Source organism: Myotis nattereri (genome assembly GCF_964212035.1).
Source record: "Myotis nattereri genome assembly, chromosome: 12".
Classification (NCBI taxonomy): Eukaryota; Metazoa; Chordata; class Mammalia; order Chiroptera; family Vespertilionidae; genus Myotis; species Myotis nattereri.
The window spans coordinates 65,724,579-65,747,392 of record NC_138087.1 but is presented as its reverse complement, the minus strand read 5'-3'; the positions used below and the strand labels follow the sequence as shown (position 1 = coordinate 65,747,392).

Here is a 22,814-nt window from a genome sequence, read left to right as displayed (position 1 = left end):
TCATGTTGAATCTTTTGTGTCTTTTCAGGTTGATTTAAGTAATTAAAATAGTAATTTGAAGATTGTTTATTATGTTAAGTGCATAATGTTTGGCCCCTATGTTCTTGCTCTAGGCAAAAGAACTCCTCCAGCTCTTGATTCTGTGTTGAAAGTTATTTATAATGTAAGCTGTTGAATTTAAATTATAGTTTTCCATATTATTAAAAATGGACATTTCCTGTATACAATCTTTAATTTGTTCTAAGAGATACTAATCTATATATATAAAAGCCTAAACGACCTTTATGACTGAACGACCGGTCGCTATGATGTGCACTGACCACCAGGGGGCAGACACTCAACGCAGGAGCTGCCTCCTGGTGGTCAGTGTGCTCCCACAGCCAACCTCCCCCATCTGGCCAACCTCCTGTGGTCCCTTTCCCCGGCCGGGCCCCGGGCTTAGATGGGGAGCCAGGGGTGCGTGGCAGTGGACGCGGCCTCTTTTCCAGGGGGCCAAGGGCCTGCTCCCTCCTTGCGGCTGGCGGCCAACCTCCCGTGCCCTGTCCCTCCCCCAGGCCAGCAGGCCCCTATCGGCCCGCTGCCCACCCTCTGCAGTGGCGGCGCAGTGGCAAGGGAAGGAGGAGGGGGCAGGTGGGCAACCATGGCGGGGCTCCGGTGATGGCAGTGTCAATATTTCGCATCTGTTCCTTCTATACCCAGCCCGGTGACTGTTGCCTCCTCTCCCGACCCTGCCGGGGCCTTTGGGCCCCAATTGGCCTGGCCCTGATCACCGGCCAGGCCTTGGGACCCCACCCATGCATGCATTGCATGCACCGGGCCTCTAGTGTCATATAAAAACTATATAAGCTTAAGAGTAAATTAAATATTAGATATTTTTAAATAGTGTAGACTTTTTTAAATGAAAAATTGCCTTATAAATTATAAATAAGATACATGGTCATAGTAAGACATTAAAACAACATAGAAAAGTTTTTTTAAAAAAGCAATTTAGTTACTTAGAGATAACTAGAATTTTGCTAACATTTTTGTGTGTACCCCATGTTTATTCAGGTATGTTATTGTCTCTGTGTGTGATTTTACAAAAATGGGACTCTAATGTTTTGAAAGCTATTATTTTCTACTATAATATGTCAGACATTGTTTCATGAGAACAATTATAGAATTTCTTTATAATTTTTAAATGACTGCATAGTATTTCCTTCTATAGGACAAATATAATTTATCCTACTTCTTTTTTACCCCCAATGTTTTTATTGATTTTTAGAGAGAGAGAGGAAGGGAAGGGAAAGGGAGAGAGAGAAGCATTGATTGATCGGCTGCCTTCTTTATGCCCCCTACTGGGGATTGAGCCCTCAACCCAGGAAGTGTCCTGACCAGGTATTGCTTCCTGGGTCTACGCTCAACCATTGAGCCATACTGACTGGGCTATCCAGTTTCTTTATTACAGACATTGAGATTTTTTCCAATTTTATGCTTTTACAAATAATACTCTAGTAACATTCTTACAATATATATCTTAGCACACTTGCAGCATTATCTTATTTGCATTTCTGGCAATGAAATTGCTGGGACTGAGCATATGCATATTTTATATTTTGATATCTGTTGTATTATTGCTTGCTGTAAAGATTATGTCCCCACTTTGGATGTCACTGATCATGTATGAGCAATTTTCCTGTCTTTGTTAACATGATAGATGAGAAATTGTATCTTATTGTTTGCTGATTTTTATTTGATTACTCATAAAGTATTTATAGCATTTTCTGTTAATGTGGGTTTCCAAAACCCCCATTTAAAAAATTGCGGTAAAATGTATATAATATAAAATTTACAATTTTAACCATTTTTAAGTATGCAGTTCAGTGGTTATTAAGTACATTCACATCCTGCAACCCATCACCAACATCCATCTCCAGAACATATTCATCTTCCCAAACTGAAACTCCGCACATTAAACACTAACTTCCATTTTCCTCTCCCCTTAAACCCTGGCAACCGCCATTTTACTCTCTGTCTCTTGTAAGTTTTGTCTGCTTTAGTAATACAGTTTTTAAAATATTTTAGTACAACAATCATATCTCTTAAGATTGTATTAAAGTATCTAATTTTGATACCATACTCACACAGACCTAGCTAAGCAAAATTTAAAAAAAAAATTTTTGCCTGTATTCTCCTACTTTTACATTTTAGTTGTTTGTATTTTAATATGTAAATCTTTATTTTATTAAATATTTTTGGAGTAGAGAGTAAGGGTTAGGTTTTGGTCTTTATTTTACTCCCAGTGAGCAGTTTCACCTTTGTTATTTAACTTAATATGTTTTATTTCTCCAGGTATATTAGAATTACTTTGGTAACTTCTATCCCCAAAAACACAATTGGACTTGAATTTATTTTATAGATTAATTTAAAGATAATTAACGTATTTTTATTGCTCACTGATCTTTTAAAGAGGAAATTATATTTTGTTTCCTGTCTTTTAATTTTCCTTTATGTAAGTTTTTTCATTAGTGTGATTCCTAAATATATTAGTATGTCTTGAAGAAGAAATAAACAATTTAATAAAACTCTTAAAGATAGGATTATTCTAAAGGGAAACAGTGAGAAATCCCAGTTGCTTGGCAACCAAAGCCAGCCCAAATGACCTAGTTTATTCTTCGATAGCCTTGATTTCTTCCCAATATCCTTTCTATTTTGTTACTTTTGTGCAGTTTTTATGCATTGATGTTTCATAAACTATAATAATTTGTCTTTTATTCAAAGTTCTACGCCAAAGCTGAATTTAAAATTGAAGGTAACTGTTTTCATATGCAAAATGTATTAGATAACTTTTATTTTGACAGTTCTGGAAAGCTGATAAATTAACTGTTTCATTCTCTTTTGTTCTCTGAATCAAGATATCCCAAAACATGCACATAAATTCTTTTCCAGCTTATGGACATACTTGCCAAAGGGTCAGGTGAATATCAAGTATTTTTGTCCCTTGAGTTAAATTAAAATTATAGCTAAAAATTTTATATTTTAAGGTACATCATCTGAGAAATGGTTGTGTAATAGCAGTCAATTATTGTATTGACAGTTCTTCTTGAACTTGTGCGTGGAAGTTTATAAATCCACAAAGAGATGATGATGGGAAGATTTTTCTCTAAAAAGTCATCAAACTGAACACTTAAAATCTCTGCATTTTTTTTAAAATATATTTTATTGATTTTTTTACAGAGAGGAAGGGAGAGAGATAGAGAGCTAGAAACATCGATGAGAGAGAAACATCGATCAGCTGCCTTCTGCACACCTCCCACTGGGGATATGCCCGCAACCCAGGTACATGCCCTTGACTGGAATCGAACCCGGGACCCTTCAGTCCGCAGGCCGACGCTCTATCCACTGAGCCAAACCGGTTTCGGCATCTCTGCATTTTTATGTATACTCATTTCCCTCTCAATTTTAGAAATGCGTTCACAGAATCTAGGCATGTTTTAATTTTACATGAAGTACATTTCTCTCCCATGCCTCAATAAAAATTTGTTCGTTTCATACTGCTGCTATTTCCTTTATTTATAGTTATCTAGAGGGTTTGTTGTGGAACATTTAAATAGGATCTCTTATAATAGGAATTCTGTGTCATAATTTTTATCATCAGATTCACAGAATCTCTTCATATTAAGAAGACATTTCTCATTTCCCCCCAACTTTTCAGTAGTTCTCAGTAAAGAGTATGCCTCAATTTCGTTTTTTTAACTAAAATGTGTGGTATTTTTTTCAGGTGTTATTTTCTCAGATATTTGTTGTCAAAAGCATTTCTTGCATCTACTACTCTGAGACCTTTGCACTCAGTGCTCAATAATACAGGGTATATTGAAAACTCCAGAATGATTAGGACAATTTATACCATGGCTTTTTATATTTCTCCACTATGATATCCTGTATGCCAAAGAGGAAGGAGTGAAGAGTAATACTAGTAACCAGAAGCATATATGTAGAATTGCTTAATATAAAGGATAAATAGAATTTTTGGAGAGATAATGAAGTAAAGTCAGTGAGGTTAAGTTTACTTTTGTATGTGCAGGCTTAATTTTGATAGATTTAATCATCTTAATCTAAGAAGAAAAGGAACCATACTTAGAACTTCACTGTGATGATATCTTCCTAGACAAATAAATTTCAAAATAAAAAATTCAGTTCTTCAAGTTGCACTAGGCACATTTCAAGTGCTCACTAACCATATGTGGCTAGTGGCTATCATATTGGACAGTGTAGATAGTGAACATTTTCATCATCACAGGAAATTCTGTTGGACAGCACTGTATTTTATCTTCCATGCCTCTACTTTTGTATGTGTGTGCGTGTGGTACAATTGTAGTAACTGCTTTAATCCCTTGTCTGCTAATTCTAGCCCTATGTCAATTCTGGGTCTTTTTTGATTGATTGACACCACCACCACCCTCTTTCATTTAATTATGGGCTCAAAATGGTGGAAGTCTGAATCAGTTTTCAAAGTTGAAAGAAGTAGAACCCTGTTTTCTTACATAAAATCTTACTGGGGAGCCCAGTGTATTAGATGGCATAAACCACCATGTTGAAATGGAATTGTAGTACTCAGTGTCCACATGTAATTGGCTTTCCAAGAGCATAGTTTTAAAAACCAATGTCATAAAATATTCAAATAATTATTTATATATTATTCTCAAAGATGATGATGCTTTGGAAATTGAATGTTTGACAGTTGTTTTTTACCTGATACATAAAAATTTGTATATGGCATAAAAATGCTACTAAAAGGTATAAATAAAAGGTTTATACAGTCATGTGCCACTTAAAACAGCAGGGATATGTTGTGAGGAATGCTCATTAGGTGATTGTATCATGTGAATATTATAGGGTGCATTTACACAAACCTGGATGGTATAGCCCAGCCGTGGGCAAACTGGCCCGCGGGCCGGATCCGGCCCATTTGAAATGAATAAAACTAAAAAAAAAAAAAAAAAAAGACCGTACCCTTTTATGTAATGATGTTTACTTTGAATTTATGTTAGTTCACACAAACACTCAATCCATGCTTTTGTTCCTGCCTCCGGTCCAGTTTAAGAACCCATTGGGCCCTCGAGTCAAAAAGTTTGCCCACCCCTGGTATAGCCTATTACACACATAGACTATATTGTATAGCCAGTTGTTCCTAAGTTATAAGCCTGTTTAGCATATTAATGTACTGAATACTATAAGTAATTGTAATACAGTTGTTAGTATTTGTGCTTGTAAACATATCTAAAAATAGAAAAGGTACATTAAAAATACTATATAAAAGCCCTGGCTGGTTTTGCTTAGTGGTTAGAGTGTTGGCCAGAGGACCAAAGGGCCACAGGTTTGATTCCTGGTCAGGGGCACATATCTGGGTTGCAGGTTTGATCCCCGGCCCCAGTTGGAGCATGTGTGGAAGGCAACCAGTTGATGTGTCTTTCTCACATCAATGTCTCTCTTTCTCTCTCTCCCCTCCCACTCTCTGTAGGAATCAATGGGAAAAATATCCTCAGGTGAGGATTAATACACACAAAAAAATACTAAGTAAATAAATAAAATATATAAAAGGTAAAAAAAAAATGCTACACCTGTTTAGGGTACTTATCATGAATGGAGCTTGCAGGCCTGAAAGTTGCTCTGGATGAGTGAGGGAGTGGTGAGTGGATGTGAAGTCCTAGGACATTATTGTATGCCACTGTAGGCTTTATAAACACTATACACTTAGGCTACACTAAATTCATAAAGCAACATAAAGTTAAATAAAGCACAAGAGAACATGATGCAGTAAATATGAGGTATTTGAGACTGTTGCCAGCATAATATGGCATACTGTTTTTATAGCAAACTTTTTTTTAAATAAGTAGAAAGAGTACCCTCTAAAATATTAAAAATTGTAATACATAGATAAGCCAGTAACATAGTTGTTTATTATCATTGCCCAGTATTATGTACTGGCAGTTAACTTCATGTGCTATAGTTTTATACTAATGGCAGAACAGAATGTTTGTTTACTCCAGCATTTCCACAGACACGAGAGTAACATTGTGCTATGACATTATGACATTCAAGATGTCACTAGGCAATAGAAATTTTTCAGCTTCATTAAAATCTTATGTGACCACCATCGTATGTGCAATATTTCCTTAATGTTGTTATGCAGAGCAAAATAAATGTCCAACTATTAAGCATACAGAAAGTAAAAGACAGTCTTTCACAAAGGTACTTATTTTAAATATAAATGTTATTTATCATAGCAAAATGTTGGAAAGCTACTTACTTCACAAAGTGATGGTATAGTAAATAGTAAAGTAAATATTCAAATCGTGAAAACAAAACAGAAGTGCTAATATTATTTATTTTAATTCTTACCTGAGGATATGTTTTTATTGCTTTTTTGAGAGAGAGAGAGAGAGAGAGAGAGAAACATTAATGGGGAAGAAACATTGATTGGTTACCTCCCATATGTGCCCAACCAGGGATCAAATCCACAACCTGTTGGTGTATAGGATATTGCTCCAACCAACTGAGCCACCTTGCCAGGGCAAGAAATGTTAATTTAAAACAACATACAAAGTACTGTGATCTTTAAATTTTCAAGTAACATTATGTGAAAATGAAAGTAACTGGGGGTTTTCATTTTGTTGTACAAACATTTTATCCAAATTCTTAAGCAGTGATAAGCATGGAACAAAAGATTGATGAAAGCTTGCATTTAATTTCAATAATCATTAACTGTGCCTTTTTTCTTTCAATTTTCCCTTCGCCTACTTCATTTTTTTAAATAATGATTTTAAAATTTGAGACAATGGCAAAATTAGAAAAGTGTTGAACTTTTGATTTCTTGAGGCATTTGGGAATAAATTGCTAATCTGGTCTGTCTTCATTTTCTAACACTTTTATCGTGTTTTGCCTACAAACAGGTATTCTACACAACCAGAATACAGTGGTTAAAATTAGTAAATTAGTCTCCTTTAATCTGAAACAGTTCCTCAGTTTTTCTTTGACTGTCATGACCTTGATACTTGAAAATTAATAGGCAATTTATCTTTTAGGATGCCCCTCAAATTGTGTTTTTCTGATGTTTCCTTGTGATTAGATGTAATGGATACTATATATCTTTGATAGGAATATCACAGAAAGTATGTTCTTTTTTCCTCATTGCTTTGTATCACGTGGGACATAATTTAAATTTGCTGCATTACTGATGATGTGCTCTTTGATCACTTGATTAGGCTGGTGTTTGCCTGACTTCTCCACTGTAAAGTTAGTATTTACAAAGCGGGGAGGGGGGGAGGAGAGTATTTGAAGAAAGGTATTTTAAGGCAATGTAAATATATTCTTCCTTATCATCTGTCAGTCTATATCAGTATGGACTAAAGGTTTCCTGTTTTATGTGATGGGCTATTATTTGTTATAATTATTATTATTTCATTTTCAAATTGTCCTATATTTGGCAAGTGGGACACCCTTAGAGTTGTCTTCTGTGTCCTTTGGCATCTCTCTATAATTTGTGTGTGTATATATATCTATAATAATAAAAGCATAATATGCAAATCGACTGAACGACTGAACAGCAGAATGACTGTCCGGACGACCTTCCGGATGACCATGCTATGACACGCACTGGCGCCAGGCCGGCCAAAGCAGATGCGATGTGATTAGTTGGGGGGCCCCGCCATTGCCCCACGATGGTCCCGCAGAGGGAGGCTCAGGCCACCAGCTGGCAGGGCAATCGATCAGGGGTTGGAAGGGCCTCTGTGATCATGCAGCCCCTTCCAGGTGAGCAGGGCCTCCCTCTGTGGGATGATCAATCACAGAGCCTCATGATCGATTGACCGCCCCCCCCACCCCCACTTCCCACAGAGGGAGAGGCCCAGGCTATCTGGCCGGCAGCACTGCAGCAGGTGGGGGGCCTCCCTCTGCAGGGTGATCAATTGTGGGCTCCTGAACTGCGAGAGGGTGCAAGCTGGGCTGAGGGACCCCCAGACCCCCCGAGTGCATGAATTTCGTGCACTGGGCCTCTAGTGTGTGTGTGTGTTTAATTTTTTTCTTTTTAATTAATGAATTTTTTTATTGATTTCAGAGAGGACAGGTGAGAGAGATAGAAACATCAATGATGAGCAAAAATCATTGATTAGCTACCTCCTGTACACCCTAACTGGGGATCAAGCCTGCAACCCAGGCATGTGCCCTGACCAGGAATAAAAAAACAACGCACCAAACAATAAAAACAAAAGGCCATGCATTCATTTTTTGCTTTCTGTACTCCACATTGGGAACTTGACTTGGTTTCTTTTAGTGGAGTATGATATTTAGAAACTTGTCTACCTAAACCTGCTTGGACTCTAACATCCCATGCCCGGTTATCTCTCCATTGTTAACATTCTTATGCCATTGAGGCCTTCATAAACCTCTTGTTCACCATACTCAGACTGTCTTTACCACATTGGCTACTCACTCCATGTGGACCCCTGCCTGGCTCTCCTTGGGCTCTGACATTCCTGGCCAGTTTACTCTCTTCTGGATGCCTTTCTTACCCTTTTCATGCTCTTCAGGTTCTGATATCCCCCAGTGAGCCACCCCCACATAGAGAAACCTTCCTTACCTTGTTTGGGCTCAGGTTCCCCTTGCTAGGCAACCCTACCACATGGATGCTCTCCTAATATTGCTCAGGTTCTGATGCTTCATGCCAGGATGCCTTCCTGTAGGGATGCCCTCCTTACCTCACTGAACCACAGCTCCTTTCCTCCATATTTACATTTATTATTTGCCACTCAAAGGCTTTAGAATGTAATTGTTCAGGAAGAGTTAAGGCTACTTGAATGGTTTTTAAGTGGTCTTTAATATTATTTTCACATTGCCTTTTTTTCCTATTTAAATATTTTGAATAAAAGTCAAATATATTACTTTACATTAATTAATTTTTTAGGATTCATGTATTGCTTCTATGTAATTAAAGTACTCATTTTGGATTGTTTTGTAGCGAGCCCAAGCTGCACTGCAGGCTGTCAGTGCTGTCCAGTCAGGAAATCTGGCCCTTCCTGGAGCTCCCACCAATGAAGGCACAATGCTACCTGGGCAGAGCCCTGTGCTCCGGATAATTATTGAAAACCTCTTTTACCCTGTTACTCTGGAAGTTCTTCATCAGGTAAGGAGGGGTCTTCTTAAGAAAGTAGAGTCAAATGTGCCTCTAACTTTAGATGTTTTATATCTTTAGTTTTTTGGGTTGTTGATTTTGTTTGATGTATTTGTTTAAATTTTTTAAAAATTTACCATATTTCATGCAAGAAGCAGTATCAATTAGAGATCATTTTGATACCCCCTGTTTTCTAACTTAAATACTTGATTTTAAACGATGTGTAAGACCTTCTTTTTTTTTTTTAATTCCTAGACATGAAAATGAATAAAGTATAGAATCTATAAAAAGCACTGGTGATAGTTATTCCTGACAAAGTAAGATCAGTATAGAAAAGAACTAATTTATTCCTGTTGACTCTTTATATTTGAGTATTTTTATTTTAAAAACTCTGAAAGGAAGGTATACAACAATTCTTTACATGTAACATGGAAATATGTTAGTGCTGACTGATGCCCAATGTAGCTTTCATTGACTACCCGTAATATGCCTAACCTGTCTTGATAAAAGACATTCTACCATATTTTGGCCTGCTATGTGTATATAGAATTTAAGGATTGGGAGGTCACCTCGTTGTAATTTTAGAGTGAATAAAACTGAAATTCAGATAATTGATGCATTGTAGAGAGTAATTGAAGAGCCAGTTAGAACTCAAGCCTCCTAATGTGAAGTCCCATGCTTGTTATATTTTTAATACTCCATATGTACATACCTTCAAAGTTTAACATGTAGTTATTTGTTAATCTGTATACATAAATATTTGGCATCTAGCCCAACAACTTCAGTTAATTTTGTCCCTTTTAGCTGCATAATGATTTCATTTCATTATACTTGTCAATCCATGTATTAAAATACTAAAACATGTTATTTGCTTATTTTCATATCTGTATCTCAATATATATTACCAGTATAAAACCAGGTCAGTCCATGATTATTTAACTGCTTTTCTGATCTTTGTATTTGTACTAAAAGTGAAGAGTCATTGAAGTATGTATGTGCATATGTATTTAAGAATTGAAATGCTCTTAACTCTATTCTCACATTTTACAAGTAAGGAAACAGGCCTTCTTTAGAAGTTACACTAGGTTTCCACAGCCACTGTGCTAACTGGTGATAGAGCTTGGATACATTCCTAATGCAACTCCTGTGCCATGCATATAAATATCAAAACATACCATTTATTAGGCCCACTGTGATCCCTGTGATAGTTTTCTGAGTACCATTTTCTTAAATATGCATTTGTAAAGCATGTCCCAGGGAAGGCTTTAACAGAGGTATCCATAGCCACTTTTGTTCCCTGAAAGGGTTCAGGAATTGCTCAGGTGATTGCTTTCTTTTTTCTGGTGGATTTTCTTCTCTTCTGTTTATCCCACAAAATGGCACTGAGCACGCTGTGATCCAGCAGCAGTGTTTGTTTGTTTTTGGTACTGTAACCCTGTAGCTACTGCTAACGTACGCTGTGTTACAAAGGACATTCTTGGTCCTGTGGCTCAACGTTGCCATCTGTCACGGTGAGTTTAGCCAGGGTCATGTGGTGCGGTCCTGTCGTTCCATTTATTATCTTCATGACAGCAGTAACAAACCTTGTTTCTCTCCCAAAAGATCATGGGGTCCTTCCGGTGAAGAGTAGTAATTCTGAGGATCCTCAATAGTAACTTTGGGGGTGGGACTCTCGGCCTTCAGTTATAGCACTCTCTTGTTTCATGCTCCTTCCCATTGTTGTTGAAATCAAACCAAATTCTTTACCAAGGCCCTTAAGGCCCCCACATGCAGACCTCTCCCCATCTCTTTAACCCCATTTCCTAATACTTCTCTGCTTATTTAGCACCCTGACTTTTTTGGTTCATTGATCTTCTCCCCTTCCCTCCGGCTTATTCCTGTCTTAGTCCATTTTTATTTTCTATTATTTAAGCTTAGAACACTCTTCACTGAGATAGTCACTTAACTGGATTTTACATAATTAGGTTTTCACTTTATTCACCTCCTCAGAGAGTCTTTCTCTAATTACATTAACTAAGCCCTCTCCCTCTAGTATCCTATCTCATTAACCAGCTAAAGTGTAGTGTAGCCTAAGCATTAAGGATACAGGGTTTGGAGCTGGTTTGAATCCTGGCTCTACCACTTACTACCTCTGTAATCTGGGGCAAGTAACTTAGCTCATCTGTGCCTTTTATTTACTTACTGGTACATAATGGAGATGAATTAAGATGGTCTCTAATACCTTCATTGTGAGGTTTATGAGTTAATGCACTTAAAGCACTTAGAACAGTGCCTGCTACATATTAAGTGCTCAAGAAATTTTATCTTTAATTATCAGATACCAGTAAATTTCACTGTAAGGAAATGAGATTTAATTTCATAAGTAATCGCATAAAATGCAATGAATATTGAGATGGGATCATACATGGAAATGTGGAGTTGCTTGCACCTGTTACAATTAGAGGATTGTTTTATATTCTTTGCTGAAGAGTTGGCATTAGCTAAACTTCTCTTTAACATCTGTAGAAGCTTGTGGTTGTTCCTTTAGCTCAGGGTAAAGGCGTTGAGATGGGAATGGTGCTATTTCAGATGATGGACGTTAAGAGAGATGTTTTTAATATGTCATTTGAGCAAAAGCTTGAAGGATGTTAGGGTGTAAGTTGTGTGTACGTGGTAGAATGATGGTCCAGTCAGAAAAAGCAGCAAGTGCAAAGTCCTGAACATGAGGGTGTGCTTAATGTGTTCAAATATCAGAAATAAGGCTCTGTCGGTGGAATATAAGTAGGAACGTAGTAAATAAGAGGGTCAGAGAAGCAGTTAGGAACCATATTATGTAAATAAAGATTTTATTATCTTACATGTAAGTAAGATGGGAAACCATTGGAGGATTTTGGGAAGAGGGGCACGTTTATGTTTTAACAGAGTCACTCTCGTTGCTGTTATAAGACTACAGACAATAGTACAGTGAAGGCCTGGGGATGGGGAGGGAGCTGGGTGGAAGGGGTCAATGAACAAAAAGGGACATCTGTAATACTTTCAACAGTAAAGATAAATTTTTTAAAAAAAGAATAAGCTGTAGGCATAAGTGAAGGCTCTTGTCATAATCATGTAAGAGAGGGTGGAGACTGGGGTAAGGACGTGGGCACTGGAAGTAGTGGTTACGGATATATTTGGAAGGATTTGCTGATGGGTTGAGTAGGTGTAGGTTATGAAGAGGAAGAGAGTAATCAATATTGTCTTCCAGATTTTACCTGTGAAATGGTAAAGTAGAGCTATCTTATACTAAAATAGTAAAGACTGAGGGGAATAAAGATTTGGGGCAGGGGTGGAAGGTAGGGCAGGAATCAAGAGTGTGTTTTGGACATGTTTGATAGATCTATTACACATCCTAAGCAGGAGATGTTGAATAGACAATTGGCAGATAAACCTACATTGGCATAAGAATTCTGGGCTAGAGATTTGGTAATCATCATCTTATGGGTGGTAATTTAAGACCATTGGATTGTATGGCATCACCTAGGATAAAGGACTGATCTTTTTGAATTACAGAATAAAGATAAATAGCTTGCAAAATCTATTATGGTATTAAATAAAAAATTAAAACTAGTAATATAAAATTCTGGTTCTTAAGTCTTACTATTTTGTTGGCTACAAAAACTATTACAAACAAATTGTGTTCGGTGTGCCTGATATTTTTTAAAGTTCTAAGATGAATATACTTTTTACAAGTGAATACCAGTGAGCATTTTTAGTTTCTGGCAAGTTCTACCTATATAAATATCACCTTGAAAATTAATTTTACCAGAATTTGAGCTTCAGTATTTCTTTAGTCCCATTTTAAAGTCCAAAAGAATACAACGTACAGGAGATATCGAGTTGAGTCTATGCGTTTATATTTATGACATCAAAATAAATATATTAGGAAAATAAAGTCAGAGATGTTATAGTCAATATATTAGGAAAATAAAGCCAGAGACCTTATAATCAATAAAAATAAATCTGAATATATTGAACTTTCCTGAATGTTAATCTTTTGAAACCAAATCGTTTAAAATTTAGTATTTTGATAATTATGAAATAATGTTAAAAATCACACTTTAGACATTCCTAGATTCTTAGTTATTGGTGCTCTTAATTTACTTTATTCAAAAGTATCAGATTGATTGATTTTTGCAGCTATTCTCTCAGTACGTAAATACAATCCAGGGGACTCTAGAGAGCTATCTGTGGTTAGCCAGTTAAGTCAATTTATATCCTCTTAGCATTTTCAGATAAAAATCACATACCTGTCAGTGAGGATATCTGTAGGTTGTTTTCCAGATTAAATGAGAGAATGAATCTAATTAGCATATTATACTTTTATTATTATAGATTTAAAATTCTATTGCTACTCATTTATTTGGTGATAAAAACACATAGTTGACACACTTATACAGATTGATGGTGCATGGTGTGTGTGTGCACACAACTTCACAATATTACCAAGGATGAAAATTAAGAAAATATAAGTAAGACCTTTTACCAAGAATGCTTATACCTATATCTTAAAGAAAGATGCAAAATAAAATTCAAACTGAGAAGGTAAATTTAGTGTTTTATGAATTTCAAGAGTATTATCTAGGTGGGGTGGATGGGAGTCAGTGAGGTTTGAAAAGGGGGAACATCTGTAATACTTTCAACAATAGAGATAAATTTAAAAAATACTAAAGTAATGACATTTTGGGGGGGGGGCATAGGGGACGCAGAATATTATCTAGGACACAGGTTGTACTGAGAAGATACCTGTGACAGGACAAAAATTTTCATTAAAAGAAAAAAGCAAACTAATTTCCTTAAGTTTTACAAAACCCAATTAAATGAGGAATTAAGGTACCAAAGTTCTAAACCCTGAAATAAGACCGTAATGAAATTAACTACAGTTTTTTAAAAGTTTTTAATTTCAATAAAGAGCTCTCAGACTATCTAATTTTAAGGAATGGCATTTTCTGGTAAGCCCCTTCCAAGACATTGGTTTCACAAATCTTGAATGATGTTATTTCCTGTAAGAAGTGTTTGACTCTAAGCTAATTATATGTTAAGAATGTCTTGTCAAAAATGACCATTTGGACTTTAGAATACTTTATTTTGGGCATGGTAAAATACACATAAATAAATTTTACCATTTTAAGACATTTTTCATCTTTCCATACTACAACTCCTGTACCTATCCTATCTAATACAGAGGGAATATTCTAGTTGACCCTCACACCATCACAAAGATGGAAGCACCCACAACCAATAAGGAGGGAATATGCTAATTGAGTGCCCGACCTCAAAGATGGCAGCACCCACAGCCAGTAAGGAGGGAATATGCTAATGGAGTGTCCCAACCTCAAAGATGGTGGTGCCCACAACCAATAAGGAGTGAATATGCTGATTGACTGCCACACTCTCAAATATGGCAGTGCCCACAGCCACAAGATGGTGGCGCCCAGTCCCCTCAGCCCCCTAGCCCCCCAGCCGCCCAGGGCCGGCCGAGGCGCAGGCAAGTCTCGGATGTCGGCTGCCCAGCCGCCCAGGGCCGCCCAAGGCTCAGGTAACCCGGGCTGCTTGAGGCTTGCACTGCTGGCAGTGGCAGCAGCATAGGTGTGATGGGGCATCGCCTTCCCCTGATCGCTGGGTCACCTGCCCCTGGGGGCTTTCAGACTGTGAGATGGGGCAGGCCAGGCTGAAGACCCCCCCCCCCCACCCAGTGCATGAATTTTTATGCACCAGGCCTCTAGTCCTATATAATAAAAGGCTAATATGCAAATAGACCAAATGGCGGAATGACTGGTCACTATGACGCGCACTGACCACCAGGGTGCAGATGCTCAACACAGGAGCTGCCCCTTGGTCAGTGCACTCCCACAGGGGGAGCGCCGCTCAGCCAGAAGCCAGACTTATGGTTGGCAAGCGCAGCGGCAGTTGTGGGAGCCTCTCCTGCCTCCGCGGCAGCACTAAGGATATCCGACTGCTGGCTTAGGCCCACTCTTTGAGTCCCTGCCTTTAATCTTTTTGGGTAACTTTCCAGAAGTGGAATTGTTGGTTCATATGGTAATTCTGTTTTTAAGTTTTTGAAGAACCATCATGAATATTTTCCGTAGTGCACAGGGTTCTATTTTCTCCACATCATCTCCAACACTCAGTATTTTCCTTTTCTTTGTTTTGCTAATAGCTATCCTGTTGGGTTTGAGGTGGTATCTCATAGTTTTTATTTGCATTGCTTTAATGATTAGTGATGCTAAGAATTTTTTCATGTTTTTATTGGCTATACAGTCATCTTTTTTTGTAGAAATGCCCATTCACGTTTTTTGTTCATTTTTAAATTGGGTTTTTGTTGTTGAATTGTAATTATTTATATTCTGGATATTAACCCCTTATCAGATATATGATTTGTAAATATTGTCTTTCATTTTGTGGGTTGCCTTTTCACACTGTTCATAGTATTTTTAATGTACAAAAGTTTTTAATTGTGATGTAGTCGAATTTATCTACTTTTCTTTTGTTGCCTCTGCTTTAGGATATTCTTTCTGATAATTAGAAAGCAGAGCCATTTGCCCTATTAACAATACTCAGACATAATCTTTGATAATAGGAAATTTTTACCAGCTTAGGGAATACTTATCTTTTTATTCTTAGAAGTAGAGGACAAGTTTCTGGGTCATTAAGATCCAAATTTAAAACGGGATGTCAGAGGAAAACAAAATACATTGTAGTAACCCTGGCCATGAACCTTTGTTTTGGTGAAGTAGAACAGTATTGTAAGAGCATTGATAACCAGAGATCTGTCAGGAAACCTTCCCCGAACCTTTGTTTATTCCTCTTCTCCAATACCACTTGGACGTCTCCAACTTCAATTCTGGTTTTCTCTCATCCCTTTTTCTTTTTTAAATTCATAACCTTTTTTACAACTGAACATTGTTATTTATTTGCTTAGTTACCATATGTCTTTTCTCATAAGGGCAGAGACTCTTGTCTCTGTTTTGTTCACTGCTGACTTTCCAGTGCTTAGAACAGTACTCTGTGAGTCTTTGAATTAATAGAGCAGTCTCTATTGAACATCTGTAGTTTGTCTGTCTCTAAAATCTCAAAAAGTTAGAGGCAATTCTCAGAGGGAAATAGTTGATCAATGTGACTCTTCCACTTCCATTCATATACTTCTCACCCCATTATCTTATAATATTAATTATTTTCTATTGTAGACTCCCGTTTTAGTATTGTGCCACTTATGGCATACTATAAAGTAGGTTAAATATTTGAGTGCCTAAGGTTAGGCACTGTTTTAAGCCATGCATGGGTGTTGAAACTTTAACATCTTAGGTTTGATTTAAATTATTTTGGTACCAGCAATTTTAACAGAGGAAATTATTTTCATTTAAAGATGGGATTCATGAGTCAAGCTGTATTTATAAAGATATGTGAGTTTAAGTTTTTCCTTAGATTTAACCTAATGTGAACTTTTTTTCAGATATTTTCTAAATTTGGCACAGTCTTGAAAATTATCACCTTTACAAAGAATAATCAGTTTCAAGCCTTGCTTCAGTATGCTGACCCATTGAATGCACAGTATGCCAAAATGGTAATTATTAACATTTTTTCATTTTTCAGTTGTTAATCAGTCACTTCAGTGATACCAAAGGAAGCCTTTATGTCTTCTCTCTTCCTCCCATTTACCATGTGTTTTTTAATTGTAGTAAGATAAACGTAATATAAAAATTATCATTTTCAAATATACTGTTTCATATGGTCTTTTTTATAACAAGCTAAAAATTACTTTGTTCATATGAAATAGTTTCAAAGCACCTATTATAGCTCAAGATCTCTGGGACTCATTTCTGTTTGTCATATTTGAAATCTAACATTGAGCACAGTGCTCCTGATATAATCTAACTAATAAAGTAAAATTATCCTTGCCCTTATGCTTTCATTTACTTCTATTAAATTATCCAAAGATTGATTTCACTGTTTTTACAACTGTATTTCTTGTTGAATCTTATGAGCTCTGAGTTGGTGAATACATTCAATCTTAGGAAACCTGCTGTGTCAACTCATAGTCTTTTTTTTTAGTTCATGAGTGCTTGATTGTTGACAAGATATAAAATTTCACAGTTTGGTTATATTTGACCCCTCTCCTATTGAGATCTTACATCTCTAACCAGAATTCTATCTTACATCAGTGTCTGAATTGTTTCTGAATTCTTTTCAAAGATAGGGATAAAGTTAGTTGTACTTTTTTGTACCACACAGTGTCTACCTCTTGATTAGGAATATAGCCTTTATATTTGTACCCTCTACCTCCACATACATATAATTTTGTGCTTTTATAGTGGCATATTCATCAATAAACTATTACAAGTCAGGGTTTTTTTGTATATTTTTGTCTTGGTTTCTGATATTTATTTTGATAAATTTCGGCATTTGTGGAAGTCAGAAGTGACTACAAATATTCCTTTGGTAAATTTTTATTATTATGAAGGGGGGGGATTACTGATTTTTAGTCTTGTTCCAGAACTGACTTCAAATTTCCCTCAGTTTATTATTTATTTATTTTTATTTATTTACTTATTTTGTTAACCCTCATCCAGGGATATTTTTTCCCACTGATTTTTATTTTATTTATTTTTAATATATATTTTTATTGGTTTCAGAGAGGAAGGGAGAGGGAGAGAGAGATAGAAACATCAGTGATGAGAGAGAATCATTGATTGGCTGCCTCCTGCACGCCCCCTACTGGGGATCGAGCCCACAACCCAGGCATGTGCCTTTGACCCGAATCAAACCCAGGACCCTTCAGTCCGCAGACCGACTCTCTATCCACTGAGCAAAACCGGCTAGGGCCCATTGATTTTTAGAAGAGTGGAAGGAAGGGGGAGAGACAGAGAGAAGCGTCTCTGTGAGAGAGAGACATCCATTGCTTGCCTCATGCTCGCTCCTTGCCTGGGGTGGGGGTGTCTAGCCTGCAATTGAGGTACATACCCTTAATCTGGAATGGAACCCGAGACCCTTCAGTCCTTGGGTGGATGCTCTAACCTCTGAGCCAAATCGACTAGGGCCCTCAGCTTGTTACTCAAAGTGCTAAAAAAATAAAGTTATAAGAGAAGAAAATATGATAGATATTTCATGTATTGCTTTTCTAATAAGTACCATTTAGAAAGGCTTTATTTTATCGTAACCTGTATAAACTATATTAAACTATACTCATTCTTTAAAAAGAATTAAAATGAAATGTAAAAATATCTGTAAACACTTTTTGTGGACAAAATAATCATAATATCAGCTAATACAATGTACAGGAATGCGTAATAGTTTTCCAAGCCTTTACATTCCCTCTCTAATTTGATCTTTACCAGAGACAAGATAGGGATTATTATCCTTATTTTACAGATGGAAAAACTACAGTTAGACATTTACTTTTTCTCTCTTAGGTGCACATAGTGACAGAGGTAAAAGTAAATAAAGGTCTTTGGCTTTTAATCCAGTGCTCTCTGCTTTATACCTGATAGCCATTCTTTGTCAAAGTAGAGACTACTTGATTTATCAGTGTTGTTGTCTTGCAAAACATCAGTCCCTTTCTTACATGCTTTAGGCACTGGATGGCCAGAATATCTATAATGCATGCTGCACTCTGCGTATTGACTTCTCCAAGCTTACCAGCCTTAATGTGAAATATAATAATGACAAAAGCAGAGACTTCACTCGCTTAGACCTTCCTACTGGTGATGGCCATCCATCCCTTGAATCCCCTATGGCTGCTGCTTTTGGTGAGTAGTTCTGTTTTGGGTCACATAGCAAGTTTTACGAAGTTACACATTTCATTTATTAATCCATGTTATGTCAGTTAGCCTTTTTCTTCTTACATTCTCCCAGGTTTTCTAAGGGATAGCAAGGATCGTAGAACAAAATTTGTCGATTAATTAAATTTTAATATTTGTAGATTCTATTAGTTGGCAAAACAAGTAAATATCTGACATTGAGAATTACAGATTTATTTTCTAACGTAAATATATTCATTCGTTATCAGCCATTCAACAGTGTACTTCAAATTAATAGTCTTTTACACATTAACATTAGTTTAAATATGTTGGTTTATAGCCAAGAGAATATTGGCTTAAGTGCTCCTGAGAGAAATCCTTTTTTAAGTAGTGATATATTAAAATAAGGATCTAAATTAGTGGTATGTTCTTCCTTTATTCAAACAAAAGTATTTGTTTTGTTTTGTTTTTTAAACATCAGAACTTCCATCTTTACCTTAAGTTTGTGGGAAGTTGCATTTTTACATTAATAAAAATAGTCTTCTGAATTGTCTCTGTAAATGTTGCTCTGAAGGGCTTCCTTCTTGTATTTAAAACTAGTTCTCAATACATTTATACGTACTTTTAAAATAAAGCTTTATGTTAAGGGAAAAGCAGTGGATGGCCCGGTTGGATATATCGCTAGGTTAATGTGTGCTACTTTTTGGATTTGCAACTTTTGAAAGTGTGGTTTATATTTAGATAAAGTAATAATTGTATTACCCTTTGTGGTTTTCCCAAATGACACCATAAAATATTGTTTATTGAGACCGTAAGTGATATTTATTCTATCTTCATTTCACAGATGAGAACAAAAACAACCCTTATTAGCCAAATGGTTGTCTAAAATTCTCGAGAAAATACTTGTAACTTTTATTTTTCTTTTCTTTTTTTAATATATTTTATTGATTTTTTACAGAGAGGAAGGGAGAGAGGGATAGAGAGTTAGAAACATCAATGAGAGAGAAACATTGATCAGCTGTCTACTGCACACCTCCTACTGGGGATGTGCCCGCAACCAAGGTACATGCCCTTGACCGGAATTGAACCTGGGACCTTTCAGTCTGCAGGCTGATGCTCTGTCCACTGAGCCAAACCGGTTAGGGCTGTAACTTTAATTTTCAAGTATAAAAGCCTTTTGTTCTTTATAACTGAAAAAAAGTCAAGTGAACTGTTAAGTTCATGTTCCTAAAGTTGTTGAAGTTTCTGTTTTGGTCTGACCAATTTTTGTGTTTTATTTGTTACCAGCCTTTACTTACATGTCTGATTCTGCAGAGCCAAAGGTCTTTGTAATTACTGTTTCAATAACACATGATAGAAATTGAGGCTATCATTCAAGTTTGCCAAAACTGGCTGTCAAGTGCAGAACTACACTTACTCCAATAACAGAATATATACTGCTAGTGTAATTAATGTTCTGCATTGTGAAAAGAGGACATTTAAAAAATACAATTAAGAATTTTGGTTTCGCCCAGATGGGTTTGGCTCAGTGGATAGAGCGTTGGCCTGCGACTCAAGGGTCCCAGGTTCAATTCCGGTCAGGGGCATGTGCCTTGGTTGCGGGCACGTTCCCAGTAGGGAGTGTGCAGGAGGCAGCTGATCGATGTTTCTCTCTCATCGATGTTTCTAACTCTCTATCCCTCTCCTTTCCTTTCTGTAAAAAATCAATAAAATATATTTAAAAAAAAGAAAAGAAGAATTTTGGTTTCTGAATATAAAGTGTCAGAATGTTAACATCCTTTTTCATTGTGTTAATAAATTCATAGTTGTTGCAAAGTGATGCCTACATCCTAAGATAAGTGATTCATCAGAGAACAATGCTTTTTTATGTATTGTGTGGAAGTTTACTATTCCCTCTTCTGAAACACCACACTCTTGACCTTTTTCCTACCTCAGTGTATTCTTTCTCTTTTTTAAAGGTTGACATTTAAAATTTCTAGGGTTACGTCTTAAGCACTTTGTCCCAGTTTTTAGTGATACTTACAGGGTCGTACAAAGGTGGGTTTACAGTTGTTCATATGGAAAAATAATACAATAATTAATAAATAGTGATATAGGAATAAACTGTTTTGTGTACTCACAACTGTAAACCTACCTTTGCCCCACCCTGTATTTTATCAATAGAAAAGCTTATGAGACATGTAAATATATTTTAATACTTATGTAATTGTTGCCTAGGTTAAAAAATCAAATATTTATACATACCGAAGAAGCACTCTTTGTACCCTTCTCATTAATTGTGCTCCCACTCTAAAGATAATCAGTCTCAAATTTTATGATAATCATTCTTTTGCTTCTTAGCTTTTTGTTTTTACTTTGTTGTTGTTTTTACTATTTATTATGCAGCCCTAAGTGCTAATTTAAAAAATGTCTTTTTCTATATTTAGAACCTTACATAAATGGAATTATGCTATTCGTTTTTTGTGTGTGTGATTTGTGAGTCATTCATATTTATATATGTGACTGTTGCTTATTCATTCTCAATACTGTCAAGTGTATAGATTCCCATTGTGTGATATACCACAGTTGTGTTTATCCATTCTATTGTGGATAGACATTTGGGTTATTTTAGTTTGAGGCCATTATGGCCAATGCTGCTCTTGATTAAAGAGGTTGAACATATTTTTATTTGTTTATTGGTCATTCTCCCTTATGAATTTGTCTATCTCTTTTGCCTAATTTTATGTTCGGTTTATTGCTTTTTCTTGTTTATTTGCAGGATTTTTTTTATCTCTCAAACACTTTTTTGGTTATATGTGTTAGTTATATGCATTTCTTTTATTTTTGGCTTTATGGTATTTTTATGTAGTCAGATTTATTTGCCAGTTTCTTTTTTTTTTTTTTTTAAATATATTTTATTGATTTTTTACAGAGAGGAAGGGAGAGAGATAGAGAGCTAGAAACATCGATGAGAGAGAAACATCGATCAGCTGCCTCCTGCACATCTCCCACTGGGTATATGCCCGCAACCCAGGTACATGCCCTTGACCGGAATCGAACCCAGAACCTTTCAGTCCGCAGGCCGACGCTCTATCCACTGAGCCAAACCGGTTTCGGCGCCAGTTTCTTTATGTTTGTGTTTTTTGTGTCTTGTATAAGAAATCTTTTGTTGCCCTGACATCATAAAGCTATATACTTCTATTCTAAAATTTATAGTATTTTAGTAACTTTGTTTTGAAATAATTTACATTGCAAAAATAGTACAAAGAATTGCCTTATATCATTCATTCATATTCCTCAATTATTAACATGCCACATGTGCTTTATCATCTCTCTGAGTGTGAGAGTGTATGTAAGTAGGTAGGTAGGTTTTTTTTACCCGCCTGAGTCACTGGAGAGTAAGTTGCAGGCATAATGCCCCTTTACTTCTAAATACTCATTGTGTATTTTCTAAGAACAAGGTCATTCTTACCTAAATAGAGTTAAGTTATCAAAACCAGGAAATTAACATTCATACACTACTATTATCTAATCCAGCCGTGGGCAAACTACAGCCCGCGGGCCGGATTCGGCCCGTTTGAAATGAATAAAACTAAAAAAAAAAAAAAAAGACCATACCCTTTTATGTAATGATGTTTACTTTGAATTTATATTAGTTCACACAAACACTCCATCCATGCTTTTGTTCCGGCCCTCCGGTCCAGTTTAAGAACCCATTGTGGCCCTTGAGTCAAAAAGTTTGCCCACCTCTGATCCATAAACCTTTTAAATTTTTCACAGTTGTGAAAATAATGTTCTTTTATAAGAGAATTTTTTCTGGTAAAGATCCAAACCAGTATCAGGCCTAATTTATTTGTCATATCTTTTAGAGTCCTTTAATTTGGAACACTTCTTTGTCTTTCATGACCTTTTCATTTTTTAAGAGTTCAAGTCGG

The 22,814-nt window shown here is 36.3% G+C and overlaps 1 protein-coding gene across 1 annotated transcript in view; it reads left to right on the top strand.

Moving 5' to 3' along the window:
* PTBP3 (polypyrimidine tract binding protein 3) overlaps positions 1 to 22,814 on the top strand; it is a 76,995-nt gene that overhangs the window by 38,950 nt on the left and 15,231 nt on the right. Inside the window, exons 6-8 of the mRNA XM_081103275.1 lie at positions 8,996 to 9,160; positions 16,617 to 16,727; positions 18,735 to 18,909. Coding sequence (XP_080959401.1) covers positions 8,996 to 9,160; positions 16,617 to 16,727; positions 18,735 to 18,909 — 451 coding nt within the window. The remainder of the gene's footprint in view (positions 1 to 8,995; positions 9,161 to 16,616; positions 16,728 to 18,734; positions 18,910 to 22,814) is intronic.